Below are 20,875 nucleotides of genomic sequence, written 5' to 3'. Positions count from 1 at the left end.
CTAGGAAATAAATAGGCAGTGCATTTACATTCATGAAAGTTGGACCTCAGGCAACCTTGGCTCAAATCCTGCAGTGGACTTTGGGCATGAAAGAAACTTCTTTAGAGAGCAGGTTAACCTGTCAGTTTAGTCTCTAGAAAGCATATTACATCTATTATGCTATATGGTTTATATGTAACTATCACATGACTTCTGAATGATTGATATTCTTAGTCCTGTTTTTCCCCTACTTACATCTGAGCGCTGTGATGTTAAGCAAGGTGCTGCGCTGGAGTTCAATGCTGTGCCCGGTTCCCCTGGGGAGCGCAGGGCTGGTATCTGAGGGGTCAGTGGGTAAGGAGCAGGACGGGCAGGGCTGTGCCAAGGGGACTGGGTGCACCTGCTGTGACACTGCAGGGCACAGCGATGCCCGGCCCGGCCCCGGGGACGGCACTTGTGGCGAACGAGCTGGGGCGGTCAGGGAGCGGCCACCCGCTGGCGGGAGGGAGGGAGGGGGGGGGCGGTGACTCACAGGCCCGGGCACCCTCAGCCCCGTCACGCCCAGAGCCGGGTTCACGTAGCACAAATCGGCAGGCTCCGCATGCGCACTGGAGCCAGCCGCTTTACCCCGACACCCCCACCCCTCCCCGGTCATCGCGAGATTTGAGGAGGCGGAGCCCCGGGCACAGCTCGGGCGCGTCGCTATAGCAGCGCGGGCCGGGGCCGGGGCAGGGCGGCCGAAGGCAGGAAGATGGCGGGTCTGGCGGGACGCCTCTTGGCGGCAGTGGCCGGTTCCCGGGGCCGGGTGGGGCCCGGCGGGCTCCGGAGCGGCCCCGCGGTGACCGTTGTGCCTTTGCGGAGCGAGACCGTCACTCGCAGCGGCGCCATTTTACCCAAACCGCCCAAAGTGAGTGAGGGGCGAGGGGCGCCTTCTGGCTGGGGGAACAGCCAATCATAGATCGCGGGCAGCCGCCGGTTGGTGTTAATGACAGCAGCGTTGGCCAATCAGGGCACAAGCCACGTCTTTGTCGGGCGGGATTAAAGTTGAGAGTCCAGCCCAATGGGAACGGCTCTGCGGGGGCGCTTGGAATGTGGAAGCGCCCCCTGGAGGCGGCACTGCTGCGAGGCGGTGGCCTGTGTCGCCTGGGGGTGGGGCGGACACAGGCCCGGCGCTGCCCGCTCACAGGATGGGTGGGACAGGGAGGAGGGAGTGGAACAGCCACAGCACTGGGCCGGAAGCTAGGGTGACCAGACAGCAGGTGTGATAAATGGGGACGGGGTGGGGGGTAATAGGAGCCTATATAAGAAAAAGACCCAAAAATCAGGACTGTCCCTGTAAAATCGGACATCTGGTCACTCTGCTGGAAGCGAGGGACGCTGGGTCCAAGTGAGAGGGGTGGTACGGCAGCAGGACGCTGGGGGTCGAAATCCCTGCCCCGGCCTGTGACAGGTGCCTCATTTGGGGTCACAGCGCTCTTGGCTTCAGCGAAAGACTTTACTGAGGCATAGACGGGCCTGGAAGATGCAGCACATCGGCAGCTCTACGGGAGCCGGGTGAGGGGAGGGGCTGAGGGTTAGTTAACATGTGGATTGTTAAAACCAGTGTGTGAAACAGCAACCTTTTTAAGAGGGCTGTGTGGGATGGGGGAAGCCAGTGTGTCCGACTGCCCGGTGACAGTCATGTTATAATAGATTAGAATTAAGTCCTTTCAGCTCAGACTGTGGTCTTGTCAACTCTCATAAACTGAACAGGATGGGTGGGGCCTGGGATCAGTCCTTGCCTGGGACAAGTCATAATATGGTAATGCTGGAAATAGTATTGGTGATCACAGAGGTGGCCATCTTTCCCGAGTTATTGCAGAACCAACTGTCCAGCATGGTATGGGGGACATTGTATTACCTGAGGTGCAATTTTTCAGGTATGCTATAAAATAAAAACCCTGATTACTCATGGTTATTAAGAAATCCAATGACACTTTTTGCAAGAATAAGGCAGAAGTTCTTCTTCACTTTCCTTCTTTGACGCAAACAGAACTGCCTTTTTCCAGGTGCATTACAGTGGTGGCTGAGTGTTCCCTGTGTATTTAATCCATAGGATTAAATCCATTAGGATACTGCAGGATGAAGGATGCTATAGAACAATAAAGTTGCTTCATAACAAAGAGCTCAGTGGATGAACATACAGTAACTTCTCACTTAACGTTGTAGTTATGTTCTTGAAAAATGCAACTTTAAGTGAAACAATGTTAAATGAACCCAATATTCCCATAAGATTTAATGTAAATGCGAGGGGTTAGGTTCCAAGGACATTTTTTTGGGCGCAAACAAAAGGCATTATATACTGTACAGTACCATACTGTACTGTGGTGGGGAAGTGCCCCTGGGGCTCAGGGCTGGAAGTGCAGAGTCTGGGAGGGAGTTAGGGTGCAGGAGGGTGCTCAGGGTGGGGTGTGGGGTCTGGGAGGTAGTTAGGGTGCGGGAGGGCGCTCAGGGTGGGGTGTGGGGTCTGGGAGGGAGTTAGGGTGCGGGAGGGCGCTCAGGGTGGGGTGTGGGGTCTGGGAGGGAGTTAGGGTGCGGGAGGGCGCTCAGGGTGGGGTGTGGGGTCTGGGAGGGAGTTAAGGTGCAAGAGGGTGCTCAGGGTGGGGTGTGGGGTCTGGGAGGTAGTTAGGGTGCGGGAGGGCGCTCAGGGTGGGGTGTGGGGTCTGGGAGGGAGTTAGGGTGCGGGAGGGCACTCAGGGTGGAGTCTGGGAGGGAGTTAGGGTGCAGGAGGGCACTCAGGGTGGGGGTGCGGGAGGAGGCTCAGGGCTGGGGCAGGCAGGCGGTGCAGAGCACTTACCTGGGGCAGCTCCTGTTTTGTGCAGGGGGTGTGCAGGTGGCTCTGCGCAGCGTGGCACCGCCCCCATGGCCGTGATTCTGGGAGCCACGATTCTGGGAGCTCCGCCCCCCCCCAACAGCAGGGCCACCCGGAACGCAGGGGCTTTGGGGGCTGTAGGGTCCTGGGCTAAGGAGGCCCCGGGGCCCTGGCCTGCAGCTTTAAAGCCCCTTTCGGAATGCGGCCCTGCAAGCACGGGCTGGAGGACTCAGGAGGAGCAGGGACAGCCGTGCAGCCAGCGGCCAGAGAGAAGCGGCGCTTTCGTCTTCAAAGCCGGTCGGAGAGAAGCAGAGAGGAGGTGGAGAAGAGGAACTTGTGCAGTGCTCCCTTGTGACGTTATAAGGGAGCATTGCACAACTTTAAACGAGTATGTTCCCTAATGGAGCAATGACATAACTTTGAAACAACGTTAAGCGGGAGGACGTTAAGTGAGGAGTTACCGTACATGATTTCACCATTCTGTTTAATAATATTCAATGTTCTGCCTAACTTTTAAATTACTATTGATTGGGTTTAATACCACCATTTCCTTAGGAGACTGTTCTACCTAATAAAGTCCCTTCTGTTCAACAAAATATATCTTGTTGGAGGACGTTGTTACAATATGGTTTAGTCTTGCAGTGGAAATGGGTTTGGAGGCATGTTATATACATGTTTCCAAAGGGTACTACAGCTTTGCAAAGTCCAATAGCACAATTTGGGAATATGGGTAAAATACAGAATGATGTCATGTATGGTACAAGACTGTGCTGTAAGTGTTTGGGAACAGGATTGCTGTAGCTGGATATTTACATTGTAGAGGAAATGTAGATGTTTTAGTCCTATTACTCCTAATTATATCCCTTTATCACCCAGAAGAATTCTTCTGGTTCCTTACACACTTAATTTTTTTTCATTCTAATCTTTAATCAGTTTTGTTTCTTTTCTCTGAATTCCCTCTAGGTTATTAATATCTTTCAGAATGCTCAAAACAAACACAATATTCTAGATGTGGTCTCAGAACTTTAAAGTTCCCTCCTTGCTCTGTTAGATTAATGCACATCAGTTGATCCAAAATGGAACTTGCTGATAGAGATTAATTTGTTTTGACTGAACATGTATAGATGCCCTTTGGCCTCCTACGAGTATTTACCGTTGTGATCCCTTTCCTCTACATCGGGACTCAGATCAGTAAGAATTTTGCAGCCTTGCTTGAGGAACATGATATCTTTGTCCCAGAGGATGATGATGATGATGATTAAAGGTATGACATCAGTGTCACTAACAGTTCAATTACTTGTATTACCTGTTTGGCATGGGAGAGGGAGGGGATTATGTAACTGGGTGATGTAGACGCCTACTGCTTTGGAAAACTGCTGTACATTCAGTACTGGTGCTTGATCCCATAAAAACCTGCTGATGTACTAACTCTGTCTATGATCTTATATATATATGCTGGATCCGGATCAGACCATATCAGTATTTGAATGAGACCTAGTCTAAATAATACAGAAATACTGTAGATGACTCTTGCTTTTAAGCTAGTACGAAATTGGTAATGTGTTCAAAGTCTTGTCATTTGGGTCAGATATAAAACAAACTGGCTATTTGTAGTGACTACAGAATTTGATGGTTCATATTACTATTTGTATTACCATAGTACAGTGGTGCCCAAACTCTTCCTCTCGTGCTCCCCCTTACCTGTAATGGAATGTGTCCGTGCCCCTCTGGTTGGGAGCAGGGTTGGGGTCCAGACCCGTGGCTGGGAATGGTGCTGGGTGGTGCTCCCTCCCCAGGTTGGCCCAGGCCCCGCTGCACCCTCTGATGTTCCTCCCTGCCCCCCAGTTTGGGGACCATTGCCCCATTGCAAGTGTGGCAGGGGTAGCTTAGGGGTCCTAAGCTAATTCCAACTTTATTACATTCTGCCTACTTAAAAAATCCCCTATTAATTCAGAGGATACTTGTATTCCATACCAAAGCTTGCATTCTCATGTGGTGACTGGTCCTTATGTATGCAGTCTTAAGAGTACTCTGATCCTTCAGGGTGAAGATTTATATAAATTATGATGGCTTATAATAATGAAGATTAAACTTTGATTGCTCCCAGTCTTGTATTATTTCAGCTCTCTCTTTATCTACTCTACATCAAATATTACTTAATGAGGACAAGGCAAGTGGCATAAGATGAAATGGGGCAATATATTTTATGTGGAGTGCATGTGTTTCCTTTAGAGGTTCAGCAGCACAAACAGTCTATATTTTTTCCATATCAGTTTAGTGAATACATGTCCTTTGTTAATCCTCTTTTCCACGGTCCCCTGGCCAGGTTTCCTCTGAAAAGTTTGCATTTACTGTCAAATTGGTGCATTCCCTGTCTTCAGCCACACAATCAGCTTAAATTGTGTGTAGTTATCAGCACAGGAAGCTTGTTTCACATGACTCTGCTTATGGGCTTTGCCCTTGTTAATTATGGACCGGAACCAGTATTGTCTAGCTGAAGAATCACATGGGGCTGTTCCATGGTGCTGGCTTAACATTTCTTTTTACCTCTTTTCAGGATTGTAATGGAACAGAAAGGAGAAAGCCATAGACAAAGAATTGGGTCTGACATCACTGTCTCCTCATGCCCCCTCCCTCATTTTAAAGAGGAAAGGAGGCGCAGTTGGACCTCCCTCTGTACCAATGAATGTTCTCTTCATGTCTATATGGCAGTTGGGAAGGGGTGTATATACAGTAGGGCCAGCAACCCTTGCCTGCTGTACCTTTCACACCCTAGGCCATTTGAGTTTCTGTAATAATGAGCCTGGGCCGTATAAATGATTAGATTATGAATAAAGAATGGCAGACTGAACCATGTAAGGGTTTGTTGTTTGTTTTCATGCTTATCAGATAAGTTCCTGTTAATTAGCATTGATGCTTCAGACGTTATATGTTATTTCTTTTTGGCTGAGGTTCTGTCACTTCTTTTGCTCTACTGGAAGTATATAAAAGGACCATAGTAGGCTGGAATCTATTGCATTACTTTAAAACCTGTCAGTTGACTATAGAAAAATAATTCATGTTGGACTATGCAAGGCCACTGCAGGTGGACTCACCTGCTTTGAAAGGCAATCACTGCAAAATGACACTGGACCTAGGGTTACTATAATGCTCCCATGCAACCTGCTACAGCATTAAGTACTATTAACTTCACCTCACACTAAGGATAAAATTCAACTTTAAGATTGCAGAGTTAAAATTAATAAGTCAGCTAATGCAGAGGATGAAACTCTAAATACCAAATGTCAACTACACGCTGTATGTTTTGTGGCATTTCATAAACAAGGAAATAGTCAGCTAGACACTTTACCAGAAATTACTCCATATCTGCACTGGGGTTGAGTGAACATACCTATCAGAAACCTAATGTGTCTTATGTTCCTGGACTTTTTGTTTTTAAAAGGTACTTACTGTTGCAGTTAAATTGACCCATGTAGACTCTGAAGGTTTTACCTTTGCTGCTTGTGTGTGGTTGGAGTATTTCCTGCCAGGTTTGGCTAACAGGACAATAGCTTATTTATATTTCAAATATCCCAGAATGTATTGGGTGTCACAGTTATGTGATAAGGTGGTTGCAGGAAAGCATCTCTTCTGTTTAATGAGTTTTATTCTTTTTCTCAGTAAGTCATCCCTTGATGCTAGAAATCTCCCCTTGTATATCATCCTTTTTTTCTCTTTTAATTCCTGAAAAGGTTCCGCTGAGGCCTCATTTATCTGGAAATCTTAAATTTCCTTGTTCCCTTTTAATCCTGATATAGGCACAAAGACAACATTAATCTCATTTGCCTTCTAGCTGTGGACAAGTACCCATATTCATTCTTTCAGATCTGGCAAGGGTCTGATACCCTGAACAGGAACATTTTAATAAGCCTGCAGGCCTCATCATGTTAATTGTTTACTTGTTCTGCAGAGCTGGATCTAATAATCTATTGCTTTCTGACTTCTAGGTCAGTATTTCAGTGTGCTTGATTTTGTGCTGTACTCAGACATCTGGAAGTCTACAGGTGAACCAAAGTGCAGCTACTTAGGTCCTAGCAGACACAAACATACCAGTCCAACAGCTGCAATGGCTTATTATTTTCTACTTGGTGGAAGTGATGTCTTTGGAATATGACCTATAAAGGGTTTTTACTACTCCAGAGAGCGCTTTCTCTTCCTGTGATATACCAAAGTTAGCTAAGACAGTTCAGGAATTACTAGCTGATTTACATATAAAGGTGCTGGTAGTAGAATGTATTTAGAAGAAGAGACTTGGCCTCTGCTATGCACTTCCCTAGGTGCTCCTCCACAGCCCAAGTTTGACCTCTTGGTAACAATGCTGACCACTCATCTCTCTTCAGGCACTTGCCTATTGGGGTGGGAAAGTAGCAGCAGCATTGGTTGGTTATAAGATTCTCTTTTTAAAGGGGAGCAGATTTGTATGCTAAATGTTTATAATTTTAATATTTAAATTTCCCCAGAAGCACCAGTCCCTCTGCCTGGGAGGCTGAGCAGAGAATGTTAAAGGGAGAAGGCAGCTGTTAGTTCAGAGAAGGGATAAGTGATGTGAAGAAAGTGGGAGTAGAGAAAGTTGCATAACCCAGATTCTGCTACTCCCCAATGCAAGAGTGCTTGTGTGGCCAGGTAAGGTGCAGGTGCTTTCCTGAAGGCTATCCAGCTTTTGTGTAGTGACCCCAATTCACATATCCAGGGCTATAAGCTATGCATGAAATGGGGAGCCACAACTCTACAAGGGCAGGGGAAAAGTAATCACCGATGGCAGAAGACCCCTTCTGTCACATACATAAGGTGGCACTATCTTTAATATCTCAAGAATATATCCACTGAAAACAGTAATTGTAAAGCTATTTTAATTCTAGTATTACAAAGAGCACTGGCCAATTTCAAGTTTTAGCTGAAGGTAAGTTTGTTTAGGGTATTTTTAAAACAATTTACATACTACTGAAAAATCTTTCCTTGATACCTGGCCAACAATGGGGCTCATTTCACTTTTCCCCAACAAAAACAGACTCTGGCTGTACCACAGAGAGAGCTAGTTATGCTTTGCCACAGACAGCTCTCAGTCATGAGCTATCTGTCCCATGCTAGAATCTTCAGTGGTCCTTAAAGTCTCAGACCAGTATTCAAAAAGGTTCCTCTTGCCCTGATCTTAGTTGGAATGTAGACAGGACTACAGACAAAGCAGGTGAGAAGGGTTAGCCCACACAATGCGTGGGAGAATAGTAACACATGAAGATATTTAGAAAAGATGCTGTTTTGCTACCATAGGATTTGGCTTCAGAGTGGTGAATAAATATTAATTTAATTCTGTGCCACCACAGCATTCATTCACTCATGGCTGCAGATAGACTAGCTCTGGCCCTGAAGTGTTTGAGAAATTCCTGCAAAAGTAATAGATAGTTGGTAGCTGCTGACAGAGCTCTCAAAAAGTTTGATACACCAGCTTTAATAGGTTGTAGTCAATTGCATAAGTGTACAGTAAGGGTTGCTGGGTAAAAAGTAAGCAGCCCCAGGCGGAGAGTTTGGGTTTGTTTTTTTAAGTTGGACTTGACTCAAGTAGCATATCCAGAATTACCAGCTAGGTTAAGTTAGCACATTTTTAGTTATGCTCAGACATACTAACTGATCAACAGCTGCCTCCAATACAGTAGCCCTCAGCCCCACTGTAGAATTTCAGAACTGGCCAGTTCCATGAAATTTTCCAACTCCTTCTGAGCTGGCTTGTACTTAGTGTCCTATGCCCACATCAAGGACAGCCTTCACTAAAGGTTGAATCTAACTAAGTTTCCCAATCTACTTTAGCTCATTGTATACTTGATGGTTACTTTCTCATGCTAAAAGATGTTCCAGAGCAAGCACAATACTTTAAAAAGGAGACAGGAACAGAAGATAGGATCCTTGCTGCGCACAACCCATTGTATCAGTACAATAGCATACACAGTATTGAGATGGATACTTCCTTCATGAAGAATTTCAAGAGCTGCTCTCCAGTATACAGAGCTTTTATTTGCAGTAAGACAGCGAAATACATAATTCGTTTCAGTCAGTTTGTCTCAAGGGTCATGGCCCACATAGAACTTGGACAGAAAGTCCTTGGGTCGCGGGGTTTCTGTCTCATGGAAAAATCTCATGACGTGTGTCCGCTGCTTCCATACAAGAGTAGTTTCCTGTAGTTCCATTTTCCCCTGCATTTATACAAAAAGAGCCAGGGTTCATAGATCAATTCCCAGTTAGGAGATCTTAAGTAGCTTAAGCAGATGAGAACAGAATGCATAGTTAGTTTATTTCTACCTCTGCATTCAGAAGTTTTTTTTAATGAAACTCCACTGGTTGGTTCAGTTATTCAGTCCTTTTAAAGTCTACTAACCTCACCCTTACAGCCTTTTAAGTCTGTCCCACTAAAAAGTATACTCAGCATTACCGTCCCCAGTTTCACATCACTGATTTCCTCTGCACCACCCCCAAACACACAGAGCAAGTGACCCAGATCTCTGGTTCTCTCCTCTCGACCTGCACTCCTAGCTACCCACCTGCTTTTCCAACATCCACTCCTCTAGAGCCTGGCAGCAGGTGTCAAGCTGCACAGGAGAGAAAGGCCAAGCCTCTTCTCCATAGAGATATCATGGCTTGCCCCATTTCCTCTGCCAGAAACCCATCCCTGGCCTAGCACCCCCTTCCAGACATGGAACAAGGCTCCAGGCACCTTTATTTTAGAATCCCTGTTCAATACCCAGATTCACCAGTGAGATTACTTAGCTTTGTGTGTAAATACTCTGTTGACACTATGAAAAGAAAACATTTGTATAAACGTATGAAACTTAAATCTGGGTCTAAAATGTCAATCAAATCCCAAAACCAGAAGGACCATTGTGATCATTAATCCGACCTCCTTTAAATGTGTTATTACATGGTGTTACTACAGGGCAGAGGTAAGGTTGTTTGGGTGCCCAAACTGCATTTCCCTACCGTAACACGACTGGTGCTCTTTTAAGTGCAACTTTAATTCTGAATTTATAATGCTTGGTTTGGGAATAACTGAGGAATCCATCTAATTTTTTTGCCCTTAAAGTTACTGATACACACTCTTGACAAACACTGTTTGTCTGTCTTGGTACTTACATAGCACTAGAGGTGAACATGCAGCTCACAGTTTGAAGGAATCTCTTGGTAAAGCAATGCTACTGCAGAGTTCAGTTAGGGTACATCTTCACTACCGGCCGGATCGGCGGGTAGCAATCGATTTCTCGGGGATCAATATATCACGTCTCATCTAGACGCGATATATCGATCCCCGAACGCGCTCCTGTCGACTCTGGAACTCCACCAATGCGAACGGCGGTAGCGGAGTCGACATGGGGAGCCGCGGACGTCAATCCCGCGCCGTGCGGACGGTAAGTAATTCGATCTAAGGTACTTCGACTTCAGCTACGCTATTCACGTAGCTGAAGTTGCGTATCTTAGATCGATTCCCCCCCCAGTGTAGACCTGCCCTGAGTCTTGCTTTGGCCACTTGTTCTGAAATGCTAAGGTGGTGTTTGTGCGTTTTGGTAATTTTATTCTCCCTTGGACTGACAGGTCTACAGCCCAAAATACATATCTGGCAAGCTTATCTAGGAAGTCTTGACGCAGCTATGCCACCCACTTAAAAATCCAAAACCATCCTTTACAGTAGAAGTATTTCTGTAATGTCTAACGCCTCCGACTGATTTTGGGGAGGGGGGGGGCACAATAAGATGGAAGTCTGGGAAATGGAAAGATTACTGTTGAAGAATTAGCCATTTGTGACCCCATCACCTTTTATAAACACATACACAGGAATCCTTAAACACAATTGTTTCATCCGATGGCCGATTCCTGTTTGCAAATGCAGAACAAGAGAAGTCTGACTGACTAAACTCCTCCTCTTTGGTGTTATGAGTATGGCTGTCAAAACAATTAATCACACTGTTAAACAATACTAGAATACCATTTATTTAAATATTTGTTGATATTTTCTACATTTTCAAATATATTGATTTCAATTACAACACAGAATACAAAGTGTGCAGTGTTCACTTTATATTTATTTTTATTACAAATATTTGCACTGTAAAAAACAAAAGAAATAATTTTAAATTCACCTACTACAAGTAGTGTAGTGCCATCTCTTCATCATGAAAGCGCAACTTACAAATGTAGAATTATGTACAATAAAAACCTGCATTCAAAAATAAAACAGTGTAAAACTTTAGAGCCTGCAAGTCCTTGTTCAACCAATTGCTCAGACAAACAAGTTTGTTTACATTTGTAGAAGATAATGCTTCCCATTTCTTGTTTACAGTGTCACCTGAAAGTGAGAACAGGCATTTGGATGGCACTGTTGTAGCCAGCACCGCAAGATATTTACATGCCAGATGCATTATAGATTCATATGTCCCTTCATGTTTCAACCACTATTCCAGAGGACATGCTGATGACAGGTTCTGCTCAATAACGATCCAAAGCCGTGCAGACCGACACATGTTCATTTTCATCATCTGAATCAGGTGCCACCAGCAGAAGGTTGATTTTCTTTTTTAGTGGTTTGGGTTCTGTAGTTTCCACATCAGAGTGTTGCTCTTTTAAGACATCTGAAAGCATGCTCCACGCCTCATCGCTCTCAGATTTTCGAAGGCACTTCAGATTCTTAAATTTTGGGTCAAGTGCTGTAGCTATCTTTAGAAATTTCACATTGGTATCTTTGCATTTTGTCAAATTTGCAGTGAAAGTGTTCTTAAAAACGAACAACACGTGCTGGGTCATCATCCAAGACTATAACATTGCTATAACATTAAATATATGGCAGAATGTGGGTAAAACAGAGCAGGAAACATACAATTCTCCCCCAAGGAGTTCAGTCACTAATTTAATTAACGCATTTTTTTTAAAATGAGCGTCATCAGCATGGAAGCATGTCCTCTGGAACAATGGCTAAAGCATGAAGAAGCATATGAATCTTTAGCACATCTGGCATGTAAATATCTTGCAATGTCAGCTACAACAGTGCCATTTGAATGCATGTTCTCACTTTCAGGTGACATTGTAATTAATAAGTGGGCAGCATTATGTCCTGTAAATGTAAAAAGAAACTTGTTTCTCTTGGTGATTGGTTGAACAAGAAGTAGGACTGAGTGGAGTGTAGAATCTAAAGTTTTACATTGTTTTGTTTGAGTGCAGTTATGTAACAAAAAACCCTTCATTTTTAAGTTTCACTTTCATGATAAAGTGATTGCATCACAGTACTTGTATGAGCTGAATTGAAAAATACTATTTTATCATTTTTACAGTGCAAATATTTGTAATAAATATAAAGTGAGCACTGTACACTTTGTATTCTGTGTTGTAATTGACATCAATATATTTGAAGCAAAGAAAAACATCCACAAATATTTAATAAATTTCAATGGGTATTCTATTATTTAACAGTGTGATTAATTGCAATTAAATTTTTTAACCGTGATTCTTTTTTTTTTTTTTGAGTTAATTGCGAGAGTTAATTGCGATTAATCAACAGCCCTAATTATGAGTCTATTATAAAGACCAACTTGCTTTATAAGGACAAGGTCTTTTCTCTTCTAGTATCTATGACTGAAATACATATCCTAACTATATTAACCTGATCTTAATGGGCTCCAATATCTCAGCTTGTTCTATAGAACTTTGATAAGCAAAGAGTCACCCTCTCCCGCTACTATTTATACATGCTAATCACACCACTTTGTGGATTTGAGAAAGTATGTTTGTTTTACCTTTATAACCAGCATGTCAATCACTCTGGGGTCTGTGACATGGGCATTCTTCATGAACATCTCCCGCACCTTATCACGCCCCTGTTTCACTGAGATGTCCAACTGGTATAGATGTACTAGGCAAAGAGCAGAGAATATTCACAGGAGTCATCACCAATGCGCTAAAGTTTTCCACCATAGAATGTCTCAATTTTGTATGTATGGAACACTGCAAATTAAGATGTGTTCTTTTATTTCTAAGCTAGAAATTATTCCTCTGCTAGAAGCTATTAAAATTGTAATCAGAAATTGCTCAGCCTAGTTTTGTAGACTTAGGCAATTATAACACACATCCTTACTTTACAGAGTTTATTTTACAAGCTTCACCCACTACTTGGCTAAGAGATCAAAGTTAGAAGAGAAGACATATGCAGTATTTTTTTTCTCCTCTCTAGGCCCCTTCCAGCCATTGGGACAGGGTGCACCTTGAAAACTGTGCTAGTCAGTACTGAATATATATACACACACATATACACCCACACACAATCAAGATGACTTGCAGCATCACAAAATAAGTGGCAGAAGATCCAGTTACATATAGTCTCAATCATTCTTGTCCCCAGCTGATGGGATAGATCATATCATACCAGAGAGGGTAGGGGTACAGACAGTAAGGCTTATAATTTTCCACTGAATATCCAGTATTGTTCACTGAAGGAGACATGATACCAGACAAGATGTCCCTATCGGTTTATACAGTAGAGAAATTATTAAAATTGGAGAAGATGGGGATTAATATGAGAACTGAAAAGTGGATAACAAACTGGTTAAAGGGAAGACTACAGCAGGTCATACTGAAAGGTGACCTGTCAGACTAGAGGGAAGTTACTAGTGGAGTTCATCAGGGACTGGTCTTGGGACCAATCTTATTTAACATTTTTATTAATGACCTTGTCACAAAAAGGGAGAGTACGCTAATAAAGTTTGCAGATGATACAAAATTGTGAGTACTGCCAATATGGAGGAGGACCGGAATATCAAAGAAGAAGATCTGGATGACTTTTAAAATTGGAGTAATATAGAAATGGGATGAAATTTAATAGTGCAAAGCCATGTGTTTAGGGACTAACAACAAGTTTTGGGGATTTAACAGCTGGAAATGACAGAGGAGGAGAATGACTTGGGTGTACTGTTCGCTCACAGGATGACAATGAGCCACCAATGTCATACCATCATCAAAAGAGCCCATGCAGTCCTAGGATGCATCAGGTGAGGTATTTCCAGTAGAGACAGGGAAGTGTTAGTACCATTATACAAAGCACGGGGTGAGACCTCATCTGGAATACTGTGTGCAATTCTAATCTCCCACGTTTAACAAAAATGAATTCAAACTGGACCAGGTGCAGAGAAGGGGTAATAGGACGATCAGAGGAATAGAAAACCTTTCTTATGAGAGGAGACTCAAAGAGTTTGTCTTGTTTAGCCTAACTAAAAGAAGGCTGATGGGAGATATAACTGCTCTCTATAAATAGATCAGAGGGATAAATACCAAGGAGGGAGAAGAGTTATTTAAGCGCCAATGTGGACACAAGAACAAATTGATATATACTGGCCATTAGCAAGTTTTGGCTTGAAATTAGGCGAAGGTTTCTAGACATCAGAGCAGTGACATTTTGGAACAGGCTTCCAATGGGAGTGGGGGCAAAAACACCTAACTAGTTTCAAGACTGAGCTCAATAAGTTTATGGAGGGGATGGTATGATGAGACTGCTTACAATAGCACATATTTGCTGCTAGCAGTCACAGATCAGCTATCGCCAACAGCCAGTGATGGGACACTAGATGGGGAGGGCTCAGAGTTAGTACAGAAAATTCTTCCCCAGCTGTCTAGCTGGTGGGTCTTGCCCACATGGTCAGGGTCAACCTGATTGTCATATTTGGGTTTGGGAAGGAATTCTCCCCCAGGTCAGATGTCAGATACCCTGGGGTTTTCTGCCTCTCTCTGCAGCCTGGGCAGAGATCACTTGCATGTTTGAACTAGTAGAAATGGTGAATTCTCTGTAACTTGAAGTCTTTAAATCAGGATTTGAGAACTTCAGTAACTCAGCCACAGGTTAGGGGTCTATTACAGCAGTGGATGAGAGAGGTTCTGTGGCCTGCAACATGCAGGTCATACTGGAGTCTGATCATGAGGGTCCCTCTTGACTTTAAAGTCTACCAGCTATTCACATTAAGTCAAAAAAGTCCAAGGTCCTAATACCGGATTAGACGGGACAGGAGTAGCTGTTTAAAAAAAGGTGTATACTTTGTAACCTGTGCCAATAGTACATGCACCTTGTTGGATACGCTCCCTGCTGCTGAATAGGGAAGGCAGCCCACACAACAGAAGTATTTAGTGTCCAGAGCCATCAGGATTCAGTGGAAGAGGAAGCGTATAAGAATAAATAACCTCTTTAATGCCACCACCACCCCCATTTGAATTTTAAAGTCCTTCATAAAAAAGAGGGACCATCACTGTCCCAGTTTTACACATGGGGAAAGACAGGCAGAGTGACATGGCCAAGGTCACACAGCAGGCCAGTGGCAGAGCCACCAACAGAGCCCAGGTGGCCTTGAGTGGGCTCCAGCCCAGCATCCAAGACACTGCAAGGCTCAGTGGCAACCAGATACCAGCGCAGAGCCGCGGGGGTCCTGCCCAGCGCGGGGTTTCCAAGCGCGGGAGGGGAGAGAAGGGCAGAGCCCCCACTCCCCGCACCGGAGCCCCAAGGTCAGCCCCGCCCCGCCGCTTGGCAGGAGAGCGGAGAAGCCCGCGGCGGCCCCGAGGCGCTATCGCCGGGAAGGAGACCGGGGCCTCCCCCGCACGCTCAGCCCCGCGCCCCGGCGGAAGCCCAGGACCCCGCACGGTCCCGCCACAAAGCCGCTGCCGGCTCCGACCTTGCGCAGGGCGCCGCCCTCACCGGCATTGGGCACCTCCCGGTACCAGGCGCGGTACAGCTCCCGCACCCGCCGCTTCGCCTCGCCCAGGTCCCGGCTGAAGATCGGCTTCACCGCCGCGCCCGCCGCCTTCGCCACCTTCCCGCCCCCGGCCGCCGCCGCCATCTTGCAGGAGCGGCGACCACGCCCCTTGCTCCGGGCAGTGGGCGGGGCTTATAAAGCCTCGGCGTCTGATTGGTTTTTAAAGCTACCGTTCTCCGCTCCCGGAAGCGCCCACCCACGCCGGCAAACGATTGGGTGAAGTCCGAGGTCCTGATCCCTGATTGGACGTAAGTGGCGGATAATCGTCCTAAGGCTGTTGGTTGCCTGGGTTACCCTAGCGGCAGGCAGGCTGTGAAGAGCAGCAAAGAATCCTGTGGGTGAAAGCATGAGCTTTCGTGGGTGAATACCCACTTCTTCTTGCATCCGAAGAAGTGGGTATTCACCCACGAAAGCTCATGCTGCAAAACGTCTGTTAGTCTATAAGGTGCCACAGGATTCTTTGCTGCTTTTACAGAACCAGACTAACACGGCTACCCCTCTGAGGCTGTGAAGAGAGGCCGGTGGGGGGGTTGTGTCACGCTTCCGTGGCTGGGGCGGGGGGTGAAGGGCCGGGGGGTCCCCCGAGCTCCAGCTCTGCCCCCACCCCGCCCTAGCAGCGGGCTCCAGCTCTGCTCCCCCCCCCGCCCTAGCAGCGGGCTCCAGGGGAGGGGCCCGGGCTCCAGCTCTGCCCCCCCCCGCCCTAGCAGCAGGCTCCAGGGGAGGGGCCCGGGCTCCAGCTGGAGTTGGGCTCTCAGCGCTGTGGGGAACCAGCAGCCCTGTGGCGCGGCTGTGCTGGGCTGAGCTGCCGCCAGGCTCCTAGCGCTGGGGGCTAAAGGTGGGTGGAGGCGCTGCGGCTCAAAGCGATGCTGCAGAGCTCCATTTAAAGTGGGAAACCACAGTGCTGCCCTCTGTCTGACTCCCCTCTTAGGTGTCGTCATCACCCCCTCCAGACCAGCAGCCTGCCCCCCTATCTCCATGCCCTCTCAGGAGCCTCAGCCCTGGAGGGAATCCCCCTGCTTGCCCCACCCAGCTCCCTGCCATACCCCTCCTGGCTGGCAACCTTCACCCGGGAAGGTAGCACTCGAGAGGTGCAGGAACACTCCAGTATGGCGCTCCTTCCCTTCTGATGGGTGCAACAAAGTAGGGACACCAGGCCCCCTCATTGGGTGCCTTTAAATAGAGCGATCCAGCAGCTGCCACCTCCCCTCCCAGCCAAACCCAAGACAGCAGCCCCTCCACCACCAGTGCTGCCTTGTCTGAGGAAGGGCCTGGACCTTCAGTCCCCTCCTAAGCTGCAGTGCTGGTATGCTCTCTTGTTGCCTCAGCTCGTTTTACTATAAACCGACTCAGTACTGTGTTTGAAGGGCAGGGTGTATTTACCCCAGGTAAATTAACAAGCTGCAAGGTACTGATTCTTTAACATTGCTGGCAGGGATTTTCCTGTTGGGTGGGGATGTGGATATCCCAGCCTGTTACCTCCTATGTGGATAGTGGGTCCCCAGCTGTGGGGCCAGGCCACCCTATCTAGCTGTCTCAGCCCTGGCCAAGAGGGGAAGTGCTGGCCACTAGGTCTCCACTCAGAGCTGGCCTAGGGGGATCTGGGCTTATAACCCTTCATTGTGCCCCTATCCCTGTCTCCCCCTATAGTCAGTGCCTCAGGCACCCCTTTTTTTTTTTTGCCAAGGGATGAGGTAATAGCCCTTTACTGTGGCACAGGCCGAAGGGCTCTGGCAGAAGAATAGTGACCCCCACCCTTTTACTGCCCATGAGTAAGTCAACCTGGACCGGTGCCGGCAGGAATCCAACAAAAAAGTGAGTTCCAGCACTTCTTTTTTTAGAAGTTGAGCACAGGGTGACAGGTCCATCCTGTTTCCTGGCCAGTCCCTGGTGCAGAGAAGAGTTGCTATGGTTTCAGCAGCTGGCAGGTGAGGGCCCAGACCATGGCATGGTATACAGAGCAGGATCTGGGTGCTGTCCACGGTGCACTCCCACTCATGAGGTGCGCAGCTGCTAATTATAAGATCACTGCATGCAGCAGGACATACACATAAACTTTTCGGGGGGGAGGGGGGTTGTTATCTCTTGACCAGCAACCAGCAAGAGAGTTGGAAAATTGCCCAGGCCTGTCAAAATCTACCAGGTGGCAATCCTATTTCCCATATACCTTCTTAAAAGTGGCTGGGCCATGGCCTCGCTGGCCTAAATACTGCACCTCTGACACTGAACATGAGCATATTCCTTTTTAATGGGGCTGAGCCATCCTCTGTCACCACTCACAAGGTCTCATGTTGCTAAAGCTAAGAAGGAGCTTTTAAATTTCCCCGGGGGCAGCAGGCAGGGCTGGGAGATGCACTGGGGGAGATGTGTGTGGGGGGGGGAGGGCGCAGGTGGGGCCAGAGGAGAGACCCAGCCCTGAACATTGGTGGAGCTGGTCCCTGAATATTCCTGGAGCATGGGCACCACGGGCCCATATTATTTGCCGCCTCTCCTCTCCTCCTCTTGCCTGGGCTACCATAACTCTCTTTATACTGCTATGTTCCCCAGGAGCATGCACGGCAGTGCCTGAGGGGCAGAGCTTTCCTGGCCCAGTAGTGCTCCAGCCTCTTCCCTGCCTCGGCCTTAGCGTGGGGTTTGTAAACCCCAGCATAGGTCCAATCTGGTAGATGTGCTCAGAGGTTGCCATTAGGTTGATGGCACCAGCTCTTTGGCTCCACTATGTGTAACACACAGTGCTGTTGAGTAACTTATCAGTGTACTGTATGGATAAGACTGGGGCCTGGATGAGGGACATCTGTTTGAGACTCAGCCCAGAGAAGACTTAGATGAAGTTGGTAGGTTGGAGAAGCAACTGGAAGATATGCTAGACATGAATTCAGCCCACTTGAATGTGGGTCCACACCAGAAATTTGCAATTCAAGTTTCCAGTTCCCAATAATAGATGAGGTGGTGTCAATTCCAGGAGAGGCAAAGCTGCATTTGTAATGAGCCAGCCACTCCCAGTCCCTATTCAAGCCCAAATTAATGGTGTTAAATTTGCAAATGAATTTTAGTTCTGCGGTTTCTCGTTGAAGTCTGTTTCTGAAGTTTTTTTTATTCAAGAATAGTGACTTTTAAATCTGTTATATAATGTCCAGGGAGATTGAAGTGTTCTCCTACGGGCTTTTGTATGTTCCCATTCCTGATGTCCGATTTGTGTCCATTTCTTCTTTTACATAGGGACTGTCTGGTTTGGCCAATGTACATGGCAGAGGGGCATTGCTGGCACATGATGGCATAAAATCTTGTAGGCACCCAAAGATGCAGCTAGTCATCTAGTGGGGCTTGCAAAGCACCTAACCTTCTAGGCACTTTTGAAAATCCCACTAGGTGTCTAAATAGCTTTGAAAATCTGTCCTTATGTCTGTGTGTGCCTCAGTGCCCCATCTGTACAATGGGGATAACAGCACAGCTCTGCCTCACTGAGGGGCTGTGAGAAGAACTAGGTTAGACATTGAGAGGGGCCACATAAGTAGCACAGGTAGAGTGGGAACCTCTCTATACACTGCTATCCCTTCCCTGGGGTTTGCCCCCTTCTTTTCACCTATGTCCCCAAACCTCCCACATTTCTGAATGTCACCTTAGCTCTGAGGACTTGGCTGTATTTCTTCAGAGTCCTCTGTGTTCCCTCCAAAACCATTCTCCCTCTCCCCCTCCCCCAACAGAGGGATTCCTGTTTTACAAGCTTGACCACCAGATCCTTAATTTAATCACCAGCCATTTTTATTTTGATCATCCTGCCTTTAAACAAAATACTCACTCCCTATCCCAGGGGCACCTCTCCTCCGCACTAATGCTGTGCTGTAGTTAAGAGCTCCACCTGGGAGCACACCTTCTGTACAAGACTTCAGGGTGGGGGGGGAGTCCCCCTGCTCCCACTCAATGGCACCCCTGCCCTTCCTTTCTGATATAGACCTCACACTTAATACTTAGGCCCCGTCTACACTGGCAAGTTTGTGTGCAGTAAAGCAGCTTTGAGCACTGTAACTCCTAAAGTGTACACACTTCCAAGCCACTTAGTGCGCAGAAACAGCACTCTAAAAATAACCTTGACGAGAGGTGTACAGCTTTCTGCGCCGGGGCTACAGCGCTGCAGTGCCAGTGTAGACACCGTGGTGATTACAGTGCTGCAATTGGCCTCCAGGAGGTGTCCCACGATGGTCATCGGTTTGAACTCTACTGCCCTGCCCTCAGGTGACCAACCATCAGCCCCACCCCATACATTCCTTTGCAAATTTGAAAGTCCCCTTCCTGTTTGCTCAGTGATGCGTGCAGTGGTCTCAACGCATCTTTCGAGGTGGCCATGCCTGCTCCATGCAATCCCCCGCTTGGAGCAATGCTGAGCTGCTGGACCTCATCGAGAGGAGGCAGTGCAGTCCCAGCTGTGCTCCAGCTGTAGGAATTATGATACCTACAGACAGATTTCTAGATGCATGATAGAAAAGGGCCATGACCAGGACACATTGCAGTGCAGGGTCAAAGTGAAGGAGCTGCAGAACACTTACCACAAGGCGCGTGAGGCAAACCACCACTCTGGTGCTGCACCCACAAGCTGCCAATTCTACAAAGAGCTGGACCCAGGCTAGCTGCATAGGGGCCAGGGCGGAAGCTGCAGGCTTGGAGAAGATCCTCCCTTGATTCCCTGCTCCCCCTTAGCAGTGAGATATCTTCCATAATGATCATCTCCTATGGAAAGTGTGGGGACAGGAATGATTATCAGGCCCACCCTATAGTGCTGGCTCTCCCCAACTGCCCAAAAGCCATGTGTCCAGTGTACAGCAGGATCCAGGAAGAGTCATTCACCCTGCCCCTGTGGCTACTCACCATTTTGGGGGTCTTGTGGCTCATGTGTGCTTGCCTGGGGTCAGCCAGTTAGTGACAGGTGTGTGAGTACTGGCTGTGTTTTAAAGCACTCAAACAGTGTTGTCTTGTGTTGCAAACAATACTGCCTCGGTAAAATGTTGCATTTAAACTTCAAAGATGACCTTGGGAGCACAGCCTCCCTCTTTGTTATTGGTGGCAGAATGGTTGAGAAGAATTAGGAAGCGTCCAAGAAGAACTAAGGAGGACTTTATGCATGAGATTATGATGCACTCCACCACTGAGAAACAGGAATTGAAGGAGTGGCAGGACAGCGAGAAGAGGGAACGAAAGGAGAACGCGGCACACCAGAAAGAAGCCACGGAGTGGCTCTTAACAGTTATGGAGC

General features: G+C 47.1%; 3 protein-coding genes across 5 annotated transcripts in view; 2 read left to right on the top strand and 1 right to left on the bottom strand.

The window, feature by feature from the left end:
* The first annotated feature begins 658 nt into the window (after positions 1 to 658).
* Positions 659 to 5,686, top strand: SMDT1 (single-pass membrane protein with aspartate rich tail 1). The gene is made up of 3 exons (XM_044983721.1): positions 659 to 886; positions 3,955 to 4,094; positions 5,388 to 5,686. Exons 1-2 carry the CDS (start codon positions 731 to 733, stop codon positions 4,090 to 4,092), a joined length of 294 nt encoding a protein of 97 aa, XP_044839656.1. The 5' UTR covers positions 659 to 730; the 3' UTR covers positions 4,093 to 4,094; positions 5,388 to 5,686.
* Positions 5,687 to 8,855: 3,169 nt separating this feature from the next.
* On the bottom strand, positions 8,856 to 15,761 carry NDUFA6 (NADH:ubiquinone oxidoreductase subunit A6). The gene is made up of 3 exons (XM_044987402.1): positions 15,573 to 15,761; positions 12,637 to 12,752; positions 8,856 to 9,054 (listed from the first exon to the last, which is right to left on the bottom strand). The coding sequence occupies exons 1-3, from the start codon at positions 15,712 to 15,714 to the stop codon at positions 8,923 to 8,925; spliced, it is 390 nt and encodes a 129-aa protein (XP_044843337.1). The 5' UTR covers positions 15,715 to 15,761; the 3' UTR covers positions 8,856 to 8,922.
* Positions 15,762 to 16,340: 579 nt separating this feature from the next.
* The window catches only part of LOC123349368 (cytochrome P450 2D15-like), a 28,973-nt gene continuing 24,438 nt past the window's right edge, over positions 16,341 to 20,875 (top strand). Inside the window, exons 1-2 of one of the 3 annotated variants that reach the window (XM_044987378.1) lie at positions 16,341 to 16,933; positions 17,315 to 17,442. The gene's annotated coding sequence lies outside the window, so the exon portion shown is untranslated. Of the gene's footprint in view, positions 17,016 to 17,277; positions 17,443 to 20,875 lie in introns of all 3 variants that reach the window. The other 2 variants (XM_044987386.1, XM_044987394.1) reach the window with 2 other exon arrangements.

This window comes from Mauremys mutica, chromosome 1, assembly GCF_020497125.1.
Source record: "Mauremys mutica isolate MM-2020 ecotype Southern chromosome 1, ASM2049712v1, whole genome shotgun sequence".
Classification (NCBI taxonomy): domain Eukaryota; kingdom Metazoa; phylum Chordata; order Testudines; family Geoemydidae; genus Mauremys; species Mauremys mutica.
The sequence above is the reverse complement of the archived record's forward strand: the minus strand, read 5'-3'. Positions and strand labels throughout refer to the sequence as shown.

Excerpts from the sequence above, each read along its gene's own strand:
- SMDT1 (XM_044983721.1), top strand. The coding sequence starts at position 731 with ATGGCGGGTCTGGCGGGACGCCTCTTGGCGGCAGTGGCCGGTTCCCGG. Across the intron at positions 887-3,954 it reads TTTTACCCAAACCGCCCAAA|ATGCCCTTTGGCCTCCTACG; the intron begins GTGAGTGAGGGG and ends GAACATGTATAG.
- NDUFA6 (XM_044987402.1), bottom strand. The coding sequence starts at position 15,714 with ATGGCGGCGGCGGCCGGGGGCGGGAAGGTGGCGAAGGCGGCGGGCGCG. Across the intron at positions 12,753-15,572 it reads CCGGGAGGTGCCCAATGCCG|TACATCTATACCAGTTGGAC; the intron begins GTGAGGGCGGCG and ends CTCTTTGCCTAG. Across the intron at positions 9,055-12,636 it reads TTGACATGCTGGTTATAAAG|GGGAAAATGGAACTACAGGA; the intron begins GTAAAACAAACA and ends GTATAAATGCAG.